Source organism: Antennarius striatus, chromosome 15, assembly GCF_040054535.1.
Source record: "Antennarius striatus isolate MH-2024 chromosome 15, ASM4005453v1, whole genome shotgun sequence".
NCBI classification, from domain to species: domain Eukaryota; kingdom Metazoa; phylum Chordata; class Actinopteri; order Lophiiformes; family Antennariidae; genus Antennarius; species Antennarius striatus.
In genome coordinates this window covers 11723502-11741509 of record NC_090790.1, presented here as the reverse complement: position 1 = coordinate 11741509, position 18008 = coordinate 11723502, and the positions used below count along the sequence as shown (strand labels likewise).

Genomic DNA, 18008 nt, shown 5'->3' with positions numbered 1-18008 from the left:
GTGGAGGATTGTAAGCACTTAGGGTCAACAGCCCAGAGCAATGGAGAGTGTAAAACAATAAATACGCAACTGTCTTAGGATTTGACCAGTGTGAACACGGCAAGTGGATATCTATGAGTGTAATGCTGAGCTTCACAAAATGTGTGGATTCCTGTTTATTGGAATATTGGTTATTACGGGGATCATATAATGTCGTTGCAGTTCCTTCTGATGTGAAGTTTCATGAATGCAACATGTAATATATACAGACTAATGAATTATCTTATTTATTACATTTGAAATCCAGATTTTAAGTTAAAAAATTCCATATCATTCACTCTTTTAATTAGATCCGAAATTAATTCACATATGTATATAATTTAATCAGATATATATATATAATTTAACCCTAACCCTCTCGCATAGATTGTGATGAATGACGTCACTTCCACAGATCTCGTTTCCACGGAGTTGGTTCCTTGTTGCTCTCGCGAGATTTGGCCACACTGCCACAGATTGAGTGTCTGCAGAGATTAGGTTGTTGGGTTGAAGCCCCTCTGTAATGTTTTGATAGATGTGAATTTTGAGCTTTTTATCTTTTGGCAGCGACAACAGGCGAAGGCTTTCATTTCACTCTCGCCTCTGCGCTCGTTTTGTGCTTTTATGTAGCTGCATCGCGCTAACACGTTAGCTTACTGGGGGGGGGGAGAAAAAAATCAGTTTTTTATCGTAAATGGAGGCAATTAAATCGCCAGACGGACAGCTATGCGCCTCCGAACGGACTGCTTCACTTGACTGAGGATGGAAAGATTTTCCCGGACGACGCTAACACGCAAGTTAAACGTCGGCTACATCGCACCCGGAGACGATATCTTCAGAGGATAAACTGGATAACCTCACGAAATGTCATAGCGCGTAAGTAGCTAGCACTGAGCTAGCTTGGTAATGGTTGGACGAGATGGAGAAGGACCTACTGTTACCGTCAGCAGCAGCCTACTGTGAACAGCTGGGCGGATGGATGGATGGCTAAAGGAATAGTTTCTGCGGAGATGCTTTAGCCTCCTGGGTGGTTTAATTCACTTACATAACGGCTCGACACAACTATCAACAACTAGCTTGACTGACAAAGCAAATGGGAAATTTGTTATAAAACAATCCGAATCGTCAGCGATAAAGACAGACGAAATGGGCCTGAGATAAACATGTTCATTCATGCAGTTCGTTTTGCTCTTTGACCTGCATTTTATGTCAGTGCAGTATTTCAGCGGACATCAGAACATACTGTGCGTCTGTCATTAACAACAACAAAAAAATAAATAAAAACAACTCCCGTCGTCTGGACAACATGAGGAAGTTCTTTGATTCTCGTCGGGAGTTGGTGAGCTCCGGGCCTGGTTCTGGAGGAGGTGGCAGCTCGGGGTCGAGTCATGCAGGTGGAAATTTCATCGGCAGAGCCTTCACCGTCGGCCGGCACCAGGTCACCGTGGAGGAGATCATTGCTGAAGGTGAGTTGGGGTCGATCTGATGGTTTTTCAGTGGACATTCGAATGGTTCAGTCTTGCATCCTCCAACCAGGAGTCACGTGACAGTTCGGAGCCGCATCCTCATGCCTGACCAGGAAGGATGCTGGAGCTGCTGTTCGTTAGCTGGAGGAATCCTGCATGTTCAGTTTGTTGTGAAAGGTGTCAGCTCTACACTGTTGCTGGATTCTGAAATTCTTTGGCATCGGTTCTTAATTACTGATGTTGGCTTTGAGGCTTGAACTTGAATCAGAAATTTTGTGATTAATATTCAGTCTGGAACACAAATTTTGCACCTTTTATATGTTTATTTGAAAAGCTAGCATAGTTTAATTGTGTGTAATGTAGATGCATTTGATACAGGCTGTCTCTTGAAAAAAAGAATTCCCCCTTGTACAACTAATCACTAGTCACTTATGTCTGGATTTACTGGACATCAGCATTTTGCATTTGGAGTAACTGCGAATCTTTAGCAACGACCTGCATCTGTGTATACAGGTCTTTCGCTCTATCTTGTAGTTTTGTTTTGCTAGAATGCCATGTAATAACATTTCAAAAATGCCAAGTTGAGGATACCGATTAAGCTGCTCTGCCTGCCTGAAATTGATTACTGTCATAACTAAACACTGTAAAGTGAATTTGTGGTCTGAGCTGCACCAGATGGTTAGGCCTCGATGTAGGCCGCTATATAAACCCTGCAGCAATGGCATGACTAATACATAACACTGTAGGGCTGAAACATTTGGTCCAGATCGTCCATATTGATGCAAGTCTTGTAATCTTGTCTTGATTACAGTGTGTTTTCAAGTTGTTGCCCAGATTTTGGGCTTATAATTGCATCCCTTTCCGGAATGACCGATTAATTTGATCTCTTGTTCAATCGTACAGGTGGTTTTGCCATCGTGTTCCTCGTGCGGACCAATCAGGGGGTGCGCTGCGCCCTGAAGAGGATGTATGTCAACAATGAGCACGATCTGCAGGTGTGCAAATGCGAGATTCAGATAATGGTGAGTACTGGTAGCTTTTCTTCCATGTTGTAACTCTGCATCCTCCACACACATCATTGACTTACAATGTCCTACTCCCTTCAGTCTAGTTACTGATGGTATGCTACATTTTATACATTTTTTTATTGAGGTGGTTGAAAAAAATAATTAGTAGTTATTCTCATATTTTACCTTTATTACATTTATGACAAATGTCCCCTGATAAATTATGTGTATCCTGGTTTTATCTGATGATTAAATACATGATCAAAGAGATGACTTATTGTGCAAACATTAGCCTAATAACATAATTATATATTATTACATCTTAAATCCATGTTTGGCTTTCAACACCAATAACAGACCCCAAAATTTGATTCAAAGATATGTGGGGGTTGTTATACTTCATACGCACGAACACACACATTTTTAGTACCTTTGCGATTCCATATGTCATCGCTCCGTCGCAGCGCCCTCTACAGGCAACAGCCTCATACTGCATCGCTCACTGAGTTGAATGAATAACTGACATTAAAAACACCGATTGCCACAAAATCTAGAAATATTTGTTGGTCTTCTCTAGCTACCATTTACATATTTTTTTGCTCATGTGTTGCAAAGCTTTTACACTTTTCTATGGCATCTTTCTTGTCTCATTGAATACAGCATTTGCACTCTTTGTGCTTTCTGTCACCAGCTCTTTTTGCACTGCAGTCTGTTAATGGCTTTGATGTATTTTGTGCTTTTGCAGAAAGACCTTGTTGGTCATAAGAATATTGTTGGTTATCTGGACTCTAGTATTACAGCTATGGGATCAAGGGATGTTTGGGAGGTTTTCATACTTATGGACTACTGCAAGGGTGAGTGATAAAAGGAAAATGGACTGTGACTTAAAGTATTTGAACTTGCTATACAGTACTACAGTTTTATAATTGTGCTGTCAAATAATGATAAAACAAAGCAGCTTTTAGACAATTTGTCTGGATAGTATAAGTTTTATTAATTAAGAATTGAAATTCAGTTGTTTTGGTGTTTAATCGGACGTTATTTTGCAGGTGGACAGGTGGTCAATCTAATGAATCAGAGGCTGCAGACTGGCTTCACTGAGGCGGAGGTTCTGCAGATCTTCTGTGACACATGTGATGCCGTTTCTCGCTTGCACCAACGCAAGACACCCATCATCCACAGAGATCTTAAGGTGATATGTGTTGCCAGTCTGCATGTAAGATAGATCCCATCAGGAAAATGCCTATTTTACATCACCAGGCTATGGCGTTTCTGATTTGAAGCTGCGTTTATTCTTGGAAAGTTTCAATGTGAGACCTGTTTACTAATGTGTGTTTTTGGTATTAACTAACTAATATTTGCTATGTTGAATTTGGTTCAAAGACATTGTGAGTTTTAATTGATCTGCAAAACTCCTCATGAGCATAAAAGAGCTGCAAGGGATTAGAGTGAGTCAAATTTTAAAATACATTCACAATACAAGCCTCATTGTTTAATTCCAGTGGGATATGATGTGAACGCACCTGTCCTCCAGTGCAGTCATGCACACGTTGATGTTTTTCCACAAGTCATTAGCCTCATTAGCAATAATTTTAAAAAAAGGATTTGTGAGACAGTTTTGGGGTATTTAAACCAAAATGGACAGGGTGATAGTAAATGCTTGCATGACAGTTTGCTTTGTGGGAATGCTAACATGATATCCATAGTTAATGCTATTCCTTCTCCCTGGTTATTTGGGTTTGTTGCATTACCACTGGCTGCGACACTGCTCAGCACATTCATATCTGAAAAAAAAATAAAAATCCACACAAAGTCCAATTCGACCGCTCTCAATCAAGCTGTGTGCCATGAATTGGATGTGAATCTGATTACATGTGAATGTGACTTTTGCCTGATTTGAAAAAGTGTATTAAAAAAAAGTCACTTCATCCCATTAATGTGGGCTTAGCCATAATGTGAAGTATGCATTGCTTAGATTTTTGTGTTCTTTATTATCTCAAGTGCGTATGTTGTAGGTGGGATCAGATCTCATACATGCTGGCACTTCAAATTCATATTGTCTCATTTCGTACAACCCCTTACTGTGCTCCTAAATCCACAGGTGGAGAACATCCTCCTGCACGACAAAGGTCATTATGTGCTGTGTGACTTTGGCAGCGCCACTAACAAGTTCCAGAGCCCACAGACTGAAGGAGCGGCTGCTGTGGAGGAAGAGATTAAGAAGTTTGTGGCTCCTTTTAGCTGATTTGGTTACATATGAACTGCACAGAATTTATTTAACATTTCTGGAGCAGCTTCGGTGTGGTAGGGTTCTGCAAGGCACATTAAATCAATATTTTTGTCATAGGTGCGAAAGTAGGATTAGCTAAGTGCATAATGTCACTCATTCCATTATGAGGTCATAATATAGTTCAGTTTCTTTTATTTCATTACCACAAGCAGTTTGTCTGACTACTTTTGTCCCGTTTTGTTTCCTCCCATGTTATTTCAGGTACACCACTTTATCATATCGTGCTCCGGAGATGGTCAACCTCTACAACAACAAGATAATCACCACAAAAGCAGATATCTGGGTAAGTGAAAAGGATGCTGAGATAATGGAAAATGCTCCAGCGGGAAAAAAAATTAAAGGAGGGGATTCATTGAACATTGAACCTGCTGTCATGTAGAGAGGAAACCATATTTGTTGTGCATTATTGGCGTTTGTCATTAATCTCCTCTGTTTTTGGATGATGTGACGAGGTGTGCATGTGGTTGTCTTCTCCAGGCCCTGGGCTGTTTGCTGTACAAGCTGTGCTTCTTCACTCTACCCTTTGGTGAAAGCCAGGTGGCCATCTGCGATGGCAGCTTCACCATTCCAGATAACTCGCGCTACTCTTATGATCTTCACTGCCTCATTCGTTAGTCATTTTTAAGTGCTACCATTTTTAACAAATTATTTTGTGCTTATTGTTGGGGTGTGATTATCCACTTTTTATGTGAGTCTTTATTTTGTTTTTTTAAGGATACATGCTGGAGCCGGACCCAGACAGAAGACCAGATATTTACCAGGTGTCCTACTTTGCTTTTAAACAAGCTCAGAGGACCTGCCCTGTTCAGAATGTGAAGGTCAGTCTCTCTCAGCAAGCTAATCAACTGAAATGTTTGCATTTGCTTGAATTTCACTTTTTCAGTAATTGATTTTCATGTCTTATTCAACCGAATCTATTATTGTTTCCCTGTCTGACCAGCTTAAAGGCTATGTGTAGAGAATCTGCACTAATTCATCAATTGTACTGAGTACAAAAAATGCCATGCCAGCACTGGTGATATTCACTGATATCCCCAACTGCAATTGTCACAAAGTTTTACCCGTGTACTGTTATCATCGACAGTTCTGTCTTGTGGAAATCCATTCATTCATTCATTCATTCATTCATTCATTCATTTTCCTTACCGTTTCGTCCGCACAGAGCGGGATTTAAACCCGGAACCGTCTTGCTGTGCGGCGAAAGCGCTACCCACTGCGCTGAAATCCAATCTTTTCATATTGATTTTTCTTCTTCCCATCATTCAGAATTCTCCAATTCCTTCTAAACTTCCTGAGCCAGTTAAAGCGAGTGAGGCTGCTGCAGCGAAGAAGAGCCAGGCCAAACCAAGGCAAATATCACCTGCTTACATCATGTTACCATTAAAGCTTTAGTAACACCAGATATCACTGAATTAATTGGGAACAGCCACTACTTTGATACTCATTAAATAATGATGTTAACACTATTTGCCATCATTAACAAGAAAGCCATCGCATTTCCTTCATTACCAGACTGACGGATCCGATTCCCACCACTGAAACTTCCATCACCCCTCGCCAGAGGCCTAAAGCAGCCCATACCCATACCCAGGCTGCAGCTGGCATCCTACCCATCCAGCCTGCTGCGCTCACCCCTCGCAAGCGGGCTAATCTCCCTGGTGGCATAGCTCAGCCTGTGGGTATGTACTGCACTCAGCTCTTTTTATTAAGCACATGCATTATAAGAGGAATTTCTTAAATCCCTCAATTTGAATGCAGCAATTCTTCATGCAAACAGGCCAACTATGCAAGCTAAGACTGTTAAAGTACGGCAAGCTAGGCTGATTTTTTCCTGCACTGTTTTTATTTTTGCACCTGATACAAAATGCTTAACCGTTATTCATATCGAGAGTATTTAATTGACTGTAAAATTAACTTTCATGCATTATATTTAAGATGAATACTATTTAAAATGTACAAATAGACCTGTTTTATTATAAGAACTTCAATAAGTTCCTTGCACTTTTTCATGTCCTACAGGAGTCAGCTTAGACCTCTCTCAGCCAGCTGCAGCTTTGCAGTCACAGAAGGCACTGTCACAAAATAATGTAAGTCAGGCTTCAACCCCACAGAAGCAGGTACTGACTGACAAGTCATATTCAAACCAGTTTTATCAGCAAAGCTCATATTTAGGAAGTTTATCTTCTTCATGCTAGCTGGTTCAGCCAGCTGTAGTTTCAGGAGCTGAGACTACAACAACAGCAGCAGCAGCAGTCATGTCCCCGGTGACCAAGGCTGACGTCCAACCTCAGACGGCTCAGCAGCAGCCCACACCTCACTCTGTGCTTGGCACCACCCTCCAGCAGGTAGCCCAGGCTCCTTCGAGCCCGGCGCCACCTCAGCGCCCGGCCCGACGCAAGCAGACCAGCCAGGCTCAGCAGCCGGCGTCTCAGCCTTTGCTCATGCAGCCTGGTCAGGCGCCAGGGTCTGAGCAGCAGGTAACTCAACCATCAGCTGCTCAGGCGCAACCCATCTCCAGTGAGATCAGCCAGAAAGCACCTGAGGTGGTAAGCAACCTTGACATGATCCATTTTGTCGAACAGTGTATGTGTGTGTGTGTGTGAATGACAACAACATAGAGCTGTCCCTCCTCGGCCCCTTTTGATCAGAGCCCACCTGCTTCTCCAAAGTCGTCCGAAGAACAGGGCCAACAAAGCAGACAGAGTGACGCTGCAGTGAGCAACGTTACTGGAGTCCCAGTGAATGATTCCTCACAGCAGCCACAAGGAGCTAATGGAGACGCTGCCCCCAGCCAGTGAGTAATCTGCTTAGTCTTTGCTCTATTCATCTCCACTGACCTTACTTCAGGAGAAACCTGGTTCTGGCATCATATCCACCAATGATCCACCTCACTAATGCTTAGTTATTGCTTTTTATAGCTTGTGAAGTCTGTGTGCATCTGAACCAGAAACTGGCAGCTTGCCACTCGCTCTCTTTGTTGCTCAACCACACACTGCCAAGAACACACAGTTAGAACTGTCTGTTACAATAATGGAGCTGCTGTCAGTCTAATAACACATCGATTACATTATTATAGGAAATGACTTGTGTCAGTAAATCAATACATTCAGATTAGGTATTCATTAGTTTAAAATCACCGCTTACATTTGAGATTTAGTTCCAGGACCTTGATTCCATAAAACCTGACGAAAGACATTCAAAACCTTCATTTATTAAACTGAATTGGCGCTTTAAATGTTAAAAAATGTAATTCCCGTTGTTTTTTTTGTTTTTTTTATGTGCATTTTGCATCTGTAGATCTCAACCAGTCGTGGCCCAACCTGCTCAGCTTGGCGTTGTAGATGCAGGGCAGGACCAATGCAAAACTGGAGCCGCTCTTTCATCTGCCAGTGCCGGCAGCCCCCCCACACAGCCAGTGTGGAACCCGTTTGATGATGACGACTTTTCAAATCTCACTGCAGAAGAATTCAAAACTGAGGACAAAACACCAGCGGGTAGAGTTTGTGTGTTTGTACAGAAAATCAGGGAGCCTTCCGCTTAAATTAACATTGATAACTACTGTATATTCCTGTTGATATTTAAATATTTGTACAAATATTATTTTATTACTTGTCCTTGGAAAAGTGATTCTGTAAATTACTCCGCAGTCATCTTACATACAGTAGCATACGTCTGATATCACATAATCCCCTGTAAGATCGCTTGGGGAACAGGATATGTCTTGTACTGATGAACTTCTTGGTCAGTCTTTAGAGGGTGAGATGAAATCAGGTGAATTGTGTTAAAGCTCTTAATGACAGATTATTTTTCTACTCCAGACTTGCCTTCAGAAATGGAGCCATCGTCCTCTGAGGAGTTGATACCAGGCCTGCAGGCCTCAACTGTGGATAACACACCCCAAGAAACTGGTATGTAATACTTTCATTCTACACCAAATGGATTTTTATAATAATAATAATGGATAAGATTTACATAGGGCTTTTCTAGAGACTCAAGGCGCTTCATAGCATACACACACACGCGCGCGCACACACACACACACACACATAAATACACACACACACACACACACACACACACACACACACACACACATATATATATGTATAGGTGTGTGTATATTTTGACTAAATCAGCTTGTGTTTTCTAGTTGAAAGACCGTCAGCTCTTCTCGATGTGGACTCTGGAGCCTCACTCCTGGTTGTTCCGGATCCTTTTGGTACCCTTGAACTGTCAGACGCTCCAGGTAAACTCAGATGTGCATCTATATGGTCCTCGGTCCTTAGTTACGGTTGCTACAGTTGTTGTTGTCGTCATTGCTTATGTTTACTTTCTGTGTCTTCATTCTTCCCTAAACTGTAGAGAAACTGATTGAAGGACTCAAATCTCCAGACACATCTTCACTCATGCTTCCTGACCTCTTGTCTTTATCAGACCCCTTTGGTGGCTCTGTGGAAGAGTCTGCAAAAGGTGTATTCTTTAAAACATATCAAAGTTATATGTATTCATCGTTTTTTTAGTATTAAAGGTTTCAGAGCAAAAGCTTTTATCTTGTGGTGTACGATCCAGTGTCATTGAGGTTTCAGATGATTCAGCAGCCTTTGTCTGCAGCGTCTGCTCTTCATTTCTCTAAATTGAAACGCAAGATGTCGTAACTGGTGCCAGGCTGCAAATCAATCATTTAGAGGAAACAGATCGTGTTTGTTTCTTTAACTAAATTTCATTTTGGGCTCCTTTCCACCCGTCCCAGACCCTCTGGCTGCAGACGACTCTCTGCTGAGCTGCTCCCTCATCTCCGCTCCTCAGGCGGCGAGCAGCGCCACCTCCTCTATGTCCTCTGCTCCCACCTCCGCTACCTCTGCCTTGGATGATTTCAGTCTTTTGTCTGGAGACTCTGCTCAGTTTAAACCAGGTAATGTGGAAGAATGTCAGAACTACGTATAAGCATTTTAAATTGTTTGTTTTCACTTGTTTGTATAAAAAAAAGAGCAGATGCATGTTTGATTAAAAATATACGAGTGGAATAATCTGTAAAAGTGTATTGTGGTGTTCCAAACTAAGAGCATCTGTGGTTCAGTCTTTAGTTATTGGTTGGTTGTAGAAGATATTTGACTGAAGTACATTCTAATTGATCCAAATTACTACTCATCTCATTTGTCTGAAAAGCTTGAGATGTTTTTCTTTTTTCACTGACTATTGTTTTTCAGATTTTCTTTCCATTGTTGGGTAAGGCATTGTGAGATTTTTTGTGGTTTTTTATGTTGTAAATGTAATTCAGACTGAAACAATTCATATAATTTCATCAACCCACTATTAATCTCCTGCCCTGCAGAGTCATCTCTCCTGATCTCAGACTTTGAACCCCAACAAGCGAGTACAGAGGCTGGAACAGAGGACGAGTTTGACCCCATCCCCGTCACCGGGCGCAAGAACTCCCAAGGTGAGTTTTGACATTCTCCACAGGTGGGTCGTGTTTGTCTTTAATGATAAATACACAAGGATTGGCTGATCACTGGGTTTCTTTCAGGTGCATGCTTTCCTGTTAAATGCTTCATAAAATAAACAAACATACTGATCAGGTGCACGACACCATCTGAGTTAAGAATGCTTTAAAACCAATAAAAGTTAATGGGTAAATTCTTTCCTCTCTCTTTCTCCTCTTTCTTTTTTAACCTCTCTCTTCCCTCTTTGATTGCTGTGTTTGCTTCTTCTGCCCACTCCCTCCCCTCTGTATTTGTCTCCCCCCCCCCATTCCCTTCCTTGTCTCTCTGGCCAGTTTCAGGAGGCCACTCCCGTAGTAACAGTGGCGGCTCTGAATCCAGCTTGCCCAGCTTGACACGCTCCCTGCTGCTGGTGGACCAGCTCATCGATTTATAGGCGCTCCCCACTCCCCCTGCAGTAGACGCTGTAACGCTGGATTAGAGACTGGCACAGCATAACGGCATCAGTTCTGTTGTCATAGCTTCCTGCACCCCTTCGCCTGTCATCTTCATTCTAGCTGCCACATGTAGAACCAGCCTGTACCTTCATGTGCTTCATCATTCCTGCCCTTTGCACCTTGTCTGCCTTCTTTTCTCCGCTCATCTCTCACTCATCTTCTCTTTGTTGTCGTCTCCACCCTTCATGTGATCATCCATTGGTTTAAAGAGTGTCCAGCACACTGATAACACGCTAACATCTTTCTTTCAATCTGGATATAATATTGCTATCCTGTTTGTTTGAACAATATTGCATTACGTCTAATAGCAAACAATAGAAAATCATTGTTGTAATGTACAATAGGCATAGTTATAAGTGGTCGTAGTTGTTATGGTGCACAAGTGAATTTGTCGTCATTTGCCTTTTGAAATTCTCCTCCCCAGAGTTATTTGCACATTATAAAGTAAAACCATAGAGAAGTTCAACAAGCGTTTATTTAAATGAGGTCAGCTTTTTTGTCTACAAAAGGGAATCTTAGTCATGTCGCCTGATTTGCACGGTAGCGTCAATGCTAACTCTGTCCAGGCTGCTGATGGAATATCTTTTACTGTTTAAAGCTGCTATGGATCCAAATGGAAAATGACATCAAACAATCTGGAACCGAAACAGCCATAATCACACCTCTTACGAATACCGTGATGAAGAGTAGAGCTGAGGGGTATACTACATAGAGACATGAACACATTTGTTATGTTTATTCTAAAGTCAGGGAATGCTTTAAATGTGACCATCTCTAGAACTTGCAGATGAAATAAGCCGATGTTGATTGGTGGAGTATATTTATCAGTGGAAATATTTTAACATGCAGATTTGCAGCATTGCTTTGATGCTCCATTTGGTATTAAAGAAAGCCATAGCATGTTGCTATATACACACACACACACACACACATACACACACACACACACACACATATATAGCTATGTCAAACATGATGGAGTATATAAAGTATTTGTGGTATACCCCCAACAGCTCAAGGGTTTCCATGATCACACCAAACAGAGAAGTGCCATAAAAATAAACTAAAAGCTGACTGAAGGAGCTCCAATCACCGATCAGCTAAACTACCAATGTTGTCCTTGAGCCTGAGCAATAGGTCATGATTTAAATGAGCAGTCAGTGCCATGTGACTGTTTTAGAGCAGTGTGCCATATCAATAGAAAATGCATGAAAACAACTGGAATAAACAAGAACTTAAGGAAATAGTAGAACACAGTAGTTATACTGTATATACAGAGAGGGACCATTCATGACTAGTCAGGCCATTTCTGGCACATAGTTTGCATTTTAAGTTATTTTCACTCGCTCTCACTTTTTATTTCAATATCAATCAACATTCATGTCGCAGTGTGCAATCCTTCCTACATTCCTGTCATTGGTTTACTCTTATTTTATGTAAATATTTATCTGCAGCCTTAGCGGGTTCTTATCCAGCCCATATAGTGGCTACTCCTCCTGTATATAAGTCATTGTCATGAAGCTTTACTTGTGGAAAACAGATTGCTTTACTCGTGAAATCTCATATATGTATCTATATACTGTATATATAGATATAGGAATTAAATGACATTGTTTTCCTGTTAATAAATGTTAATATGAATAGAGTGTTAGAGAATGAATGTAAGAAATAAATATTAGTCTATAATAAAAAAAATCTATGATTCTTAACATCATATCACTGAATAATATTGAAAAATACTATATAAATATTTCATTCCTCTTCGTTGAACTGTGTGTTGAGGGAGATGTTTTTTTCTCGGTTGTGTTCAGTCCATTCCTAGTCCACCTGGAGATGATTCCCATGTCTTATTCCACCTCCTCTGTGAAAAGACAATGTACCTGTGTTTACGTTTGTTTACAAGGACTGACGAAGGATTATATTTTTATTCCGAACCTTTGACAGTTGTCTGGAAGCCGCTTGAATCTCAGTCCTGTTTCATTTCCACGGCTAAAGTAGGAACTTTTTCTGACCTTGTGCTTTGTACAGCTTTTGTTTTGCTTTACCGGTTTTAGTGAGTTCATATCGAAAAGCATGGCAGTGTTGTCGAATGTTCCGTTCATGTGCGTTGGTAAAACAGTGTTATGATAAGTATGTATGTGTGTGTGTGGAGTCAGAATTGTTGGATGTGTTTTCCAGTAACCTACTTGTGTTATTGTTGTTTGCTGCATCTATGACGACGGTCACATCGTCGATAAAATCTCTTCTGAAAGCACAGCCCCTCATCCTCCTAAAATAAAAATTTTAAAAAAAGACCTCAGGAAGTCAGAGCAGCATCACTCTGAGAGTGGGATGTGTGTTTGCTTACCATTCCCCCTCCATCAGGAACCCATGTGAGGGAATTGGTTTGATGCGATGATGTTTAAGGGGCTCTGATCGGTGAAAAGGTTTCATCTGTTTGACTGTGATGCTGCTTGCTGAAGCTGTGTGATGATCAGTCAGCATAAATTCAGCCATCCAGGGTTTGAAAAGAGCTCCAGCAATACAATCTATATATATGTAGGATCAAACAAGGTAATTAAATCTTCTCATGCATCATCAGAGCAGGAGGCCTACCTCCATGTCTCTCATTTAATTTTGTCTCGTCAGAAAATCGTCAGAGATGTAAGATTCTAGTTCTGCAAGATTCAAAGATAAGCTTGAAAGTGCGAAACACAGCTCGTGAGGGACAGATGAGTCAGATCGTCATTTGATGCTGGCATACGTGAGACGAGCGCTGATTACATGCTAAGGCATCAGTACACAATACATCACTTTAAACTGAAATTTAATGTTCTGAGTCAAAAGCCAAACGTAAGAAGCACAGGTGGAGGACTCGTCATAAAAACAGGTTGTGATAAATGTTTTCAGAATCTTTGTTTCTGTTGTATTTCTCATGTAATAATCCACCCACCAACATTATGAGTTCCTTATCCTCCCTCATTAGTTTCCTATATGCAGCTTCTGTAGTTGCTGCATGGGCCATTGATTATTTTTCCGTCTTCTTTATGATCCTCTCACCGAGCAACTCAGTCATTTACAGTTACTGTTTGAACCTATGCAACTCCTGACCTTCACCTCCCTGTAGCCGCCGGTGTGCTGTTGTAATCGGTAAAGCAAAGCAGATAGTGAGATCAGCCCTCGATGTGAAAGGACCCCCTAATTTCTCTGTTGTTTTGCCAAAAATGAAAGCGGTCAATTCTGATATTACTGAGTGTTTTGAGATGCCTCTTTGTCTTTATGAACCTGAACCCACGTCAGAGCTGTGGTATCATGTGCTCCTTCTATTTTTGTGAGATTAAAGAATTATAAAGGGATGGAAAATAAAATACATATGTGAATGTCAACTTGGTGCTTATGTTGCTTTTGTTGAAAATGTGTTTTTACAGCTCAACAATTTACTTTCACAATTCAGTCAGAATTTTAACTATTTCACTCTTTTTTTTGCTAATTCCGACTACATTTGTTAAAATAAATTTTTGAACAAGTTAAAAATACCTTATGTATAGTACCAAAAAATTAACTGATCACAGCTTTATTTCCCAGTTTTTTATGTAGAGTTTTAAATATATTTTACGTAAATTGTTTTTTATGATCTGGATATTATAAAGGTATTATGCGAAATTAATTGTAAAATGCATATATTTAGAAGTAAGGGCTTTTTTCCTAATATCACATGCACACAGATTCAACTGTTCTATGGACTAAACAAATTTTTATTTTGCTCAAAAAATGTTAATTCCTCTCAGGTAAGACCAATATTGAAAACTTTTTGGAACATTTATATGTAATTTTTATTAGGGTTTTATATTTTTTGTGACTGGTTTCATCCTTCTTCACTTGCTTGAATTTAGTTGTTGTAAATTAATGGGTGTCTGAAAACCCTTCTATGGTAGTAAAATGTACTATAGGTTGGGCTACATTTCACATCTGTGATTATAAGTGTCATGTTATGAGAGTCAACCAATTAAAGAACATAAATTACTTTATTCTTTTATACAAAATACAAACATACTACCACAATTATTGATAAATAATTTTGAAACTACAGTTTTATGTCATTTTGATCCACTGTAGAAAGATTTTCCTAGCAGATGTTAGACTTGAGCTTTTATTACAATATAAAAGTAGCTTGAATAGTAAATTAATAAATGATAACATAGATAATAAAATAGCTGTAACTATTTAGCTCAAACATGCCTAGCGATTCATACGTCGGTGAAGCACCTCAGCCTTATCTGTTTCTGACCTTCCTCCGTTCTTCTCCACACTCAGACCTGCAGAGGGAGCTCAACAGTAATGAGCTCCAGGCTAGAACAGCAGCTTCTGTGCAGCTCAATGAGGAGAATCAAAGGATTCAGCAGAGGACTGCTGCGTCTGTCTATACTGAACACATGCTGCCATCAGATGAGAGGAAGATAGCAAACAATGCAGCACCAGCTGTTCCTACCAGCCTCCACTTTGTACCCATCAGCCAAGTGTCCCAGTCCAAACCCCCCAGCAGCCCAGTCATTGATGTCTTCCAGCTGGCTCCTTTCAAAGCACCAGGAAAACAAACCAGGGTGGCATTCAGTAGCTCCTCCTCCTCTTTCTCCTCTGCATCCCATAAACCTGCTGAGACTTCTGATATTTTCCTCCAGGCACCGTTTGGAAAGAGGCAGGAAACCACCAAAGCTATTTCTTCTAACGCTCACGTGTCGAAGTCGCAGCAGATCCAACACATCAGAGTGTGTCAGCTGGTCCCAGCATCATCTCCCCCTGCTCCTCAGCCTCGACGTCTCCACGTGGACACGCCTCTGCTCCAGCAGCCGGTGGCCGTGCACAGAGTCGTCTCCAGGATCGGCCAACAGGCTGCTGTGGGTTCAGTCGCTGTCGGGCCTCTACATGCCTGGACCATCGGGGGACGAGCTCTGGAAGATCCGTTTACCGCTGCACCCTTCCAGCCTCGATGCTCCCAGGGGAAACAGTCATGAAGCACGTAGTCTGAGCTTGTTGTCCAACTTAAAAAGGAGCATTTCAGTTGCAGTATTTGCCGTATTTCTAATGTAGATGTATTTCTGTCAGTATTGCTGCATTATTAATGACAGTAACTTATCTCTTGACCAGTTATGTACTTTTTAAAACTTTAAAAACTCTACCTCGGTCCTGGAAATGCATCATTTCAGCAACAGAAGTTGGAACTTGAAGGATTTAAAGGGTTTCATTAATGGCCCAATCTTTTTTTTTTAAAGTGATTTTTAGTCAAATAATGATTAAAAGTATTCATTGTGTTTCTTGATGGTCAAAATCAAAGGTTTGTTTGATGCAGACCTTGAGAATTACTGTCATAGACAAATATTTTACTCCATTAGAAACATGAATATAAGTAAAGTTGTCATTTTTAGTATGTATGTATTAAGAACATGTTAATCAGCATATATTGCAGCATTATATGTTTAAATCTAGTTTACTTTTAGTTTACACGTTGTGCCTTTATCAGTGGTGTCATTATTGACCTCTGGAACTTTGATAATTCAGCTGCAAACCAAAGAATTCATTAAAAATTCAAAGTAATGGAATGAAACATGAATCGTAGGAGGACAAATGATGTATGAGCAGTTAATTCTTTATTAATAGAGTGAAAAGATAGATGAATTACTGAAATCTAAAATACCTGGTCTCAAGAATATTATACTGGAATTGGTACAATATTTAGACTTCATTTCAAGTTGAATGTTATTTATGTTTTAATAACCATTCACAGGTGTCTGCTGTCATTTCATACTAAGTGCTCCAATGTTGAGATGGATCTTTGGTAGCTCCCTGGTCTTAGTATTTTTAATGACGCATTATGTCAGGAAGCATCCTGAAAAAGTATTAAAAATCAACATCACCTCCATCCAGCTGAGATTTAAGTAACAAAACATTTCAAGTAATGCTTCTAATTTTGTTTCATACAAATAAAGACATTTTTCAGCCTTGTTACGTTTGCCGACAGTGTTCATATATTTCTGTTATATCTTGAAAGTAAGACTGAACATGTGGAAAAGTTGTCATTGGAGATAAATTTTTATTTAATGATATTACATGAAGATGTGCTGGCTGTTTTCTGTCGATTTCAGATTGATTTCAGTTTCATTTTCACTTCTTTCCGCATCTTTGACCTTTCTAATGAGGCCATCATCACATGATTTGTATCAACACCATCCAGAAGTCAAAGTACTACGTCCCAAATTACTGCTAATTTAAATTTTAAATGACAAAATCTGCCATTTTAATGCCACTTGTTTTGCGAATGGTTCCAGGTTTTCGTAGCTGAACCTGAACAGGGTTCTTTTGAAAATTGTAATATGACAGCAGTGTCTTGAAAAGACTTGTTTCGACGTACTTCTTGTTCATCTGTATGTTCAGATGCAGCAGGACTTTGTTCGATGGGCTGCTGTCATGATCTTGTTCTTGTGAAATAAATGCAGGTCAGAGAAATTAGAGCCAGGGAGAACAAACGTATCGTCTGTCCAGGATAGTATTTTATTTATGATGCAGATTAAACTTGCAGCGGTAAAATGGAAAAAAAATACCCATTAAGCTGCAAATGTAGGAGTTTATTATTCCATGTCAGGCTGACACTCCAATAAATAAAGCATATGAATGTTGAGCTGTACAGACCGATCTCCAGGAATAAAATGGATGAGTGAAGTTTTTGTGAAAGACGAGCTGCTTGTTTTTACTATTTGTGAAACACCTGATCTGGAGGAGGGTCAGCCGCGGGTCATGAGCTGATTTCATCACAGGAAACGTGTCAGGGTTTGCATACATTAATGGAAATTTCTTAGTGTGGGGCATTCTTAGAAATGAGTTCAAGGTTGTGCAAAAGTTCCATCACGATTCATGAGCTTACACAACAGTCTTCAGCGATCATCTTTGTTTGTGCAGCTGAGGTAGACAATAAGGTCAGCACTGAGCATAGGTTTAGAGATGTATCGATGCCCTTTGGGTTATCGACTTAAGTTTCAAACACAGAAATAGTGAATTAAAAAAAGACAAAAGAGATCAAAATAGAAAGGGTTTTTTTTTTAGTACAAAAATTGTGCCTCCAATTGCTGAAACATGTTCACCATGCTTTTGAGAATTATAAAGTCTCTTAATGTGTTTTATGTTCACCATGAGAGACAGAAGAATAAAACTAAATTAGCCTCGTAAGGGACCCAAACGGATTAACCTGCCATGTCCTCAACTTGCAGTCATATTAGAAGGTGTAATAAAATTCTTTGTTCATTTCATCCGTCTCTTCT

General features: G+C 40.2%; 1 protein-coding gene across 3 annotated transcripts; it reads left to right on the top strand.

The window, feature by feature from the left end:
- The first annotated feature begins 466 nt into the window (after nt 1–466).
- On the top strand, nt 467–17951 carry LOC137608406 (AP2-associated protein kinase 1-like). Of its 3 annotated transcripts, none has more exons than XM_068334765.1 (20): nt 467–1484; nt 2388–2506; nt 3237–3345; nt 3541–3683; nt 4593–4714; nt 4983–5064; nt 5259–5391; nt 5496–5599; nt 6048–6130; nt 6294–6460; nt 6801–6868; nt 6977–7327; nt 7430–7575; nt 8079–8275; nt 8600–8689; nt 8932–9027; nt 9144–9251; nt 9532–9693; nt 10114–10221; nt 10558–14202. In XM_068334765.1, the coding sequence occupies exons 1-20, from the start codon at nt 1325–1327 to the stop codon at nt 10656–10658; spliced, it is 2649 nt and encodes an 882-aa protein (XP_068190866.1). In that variant the 5' UTR covers nt 467–1324; the 3' UTR covers nt 10659–14202. The 3 variants fall into 3 exon arrangements, with proteins under 3 accessions (XP_068190866.1, XP_068190865.1, XP_068190864.1); XM_068334764.1 differs by lacking the exon at nt 10558–14202 and adding an exon at nt 15013–17951 and having other exon boundaries at nt 469–1484; nt 7451–7575; XM_068334763.1 differs by lacking the exon at nt 10558–14202 and adding an exon at nt 15013–17951 and having other exon boundaries at nt 469–1484.
- Nucleotides 17952–18008: the final 57 nt, after the last annotated feature.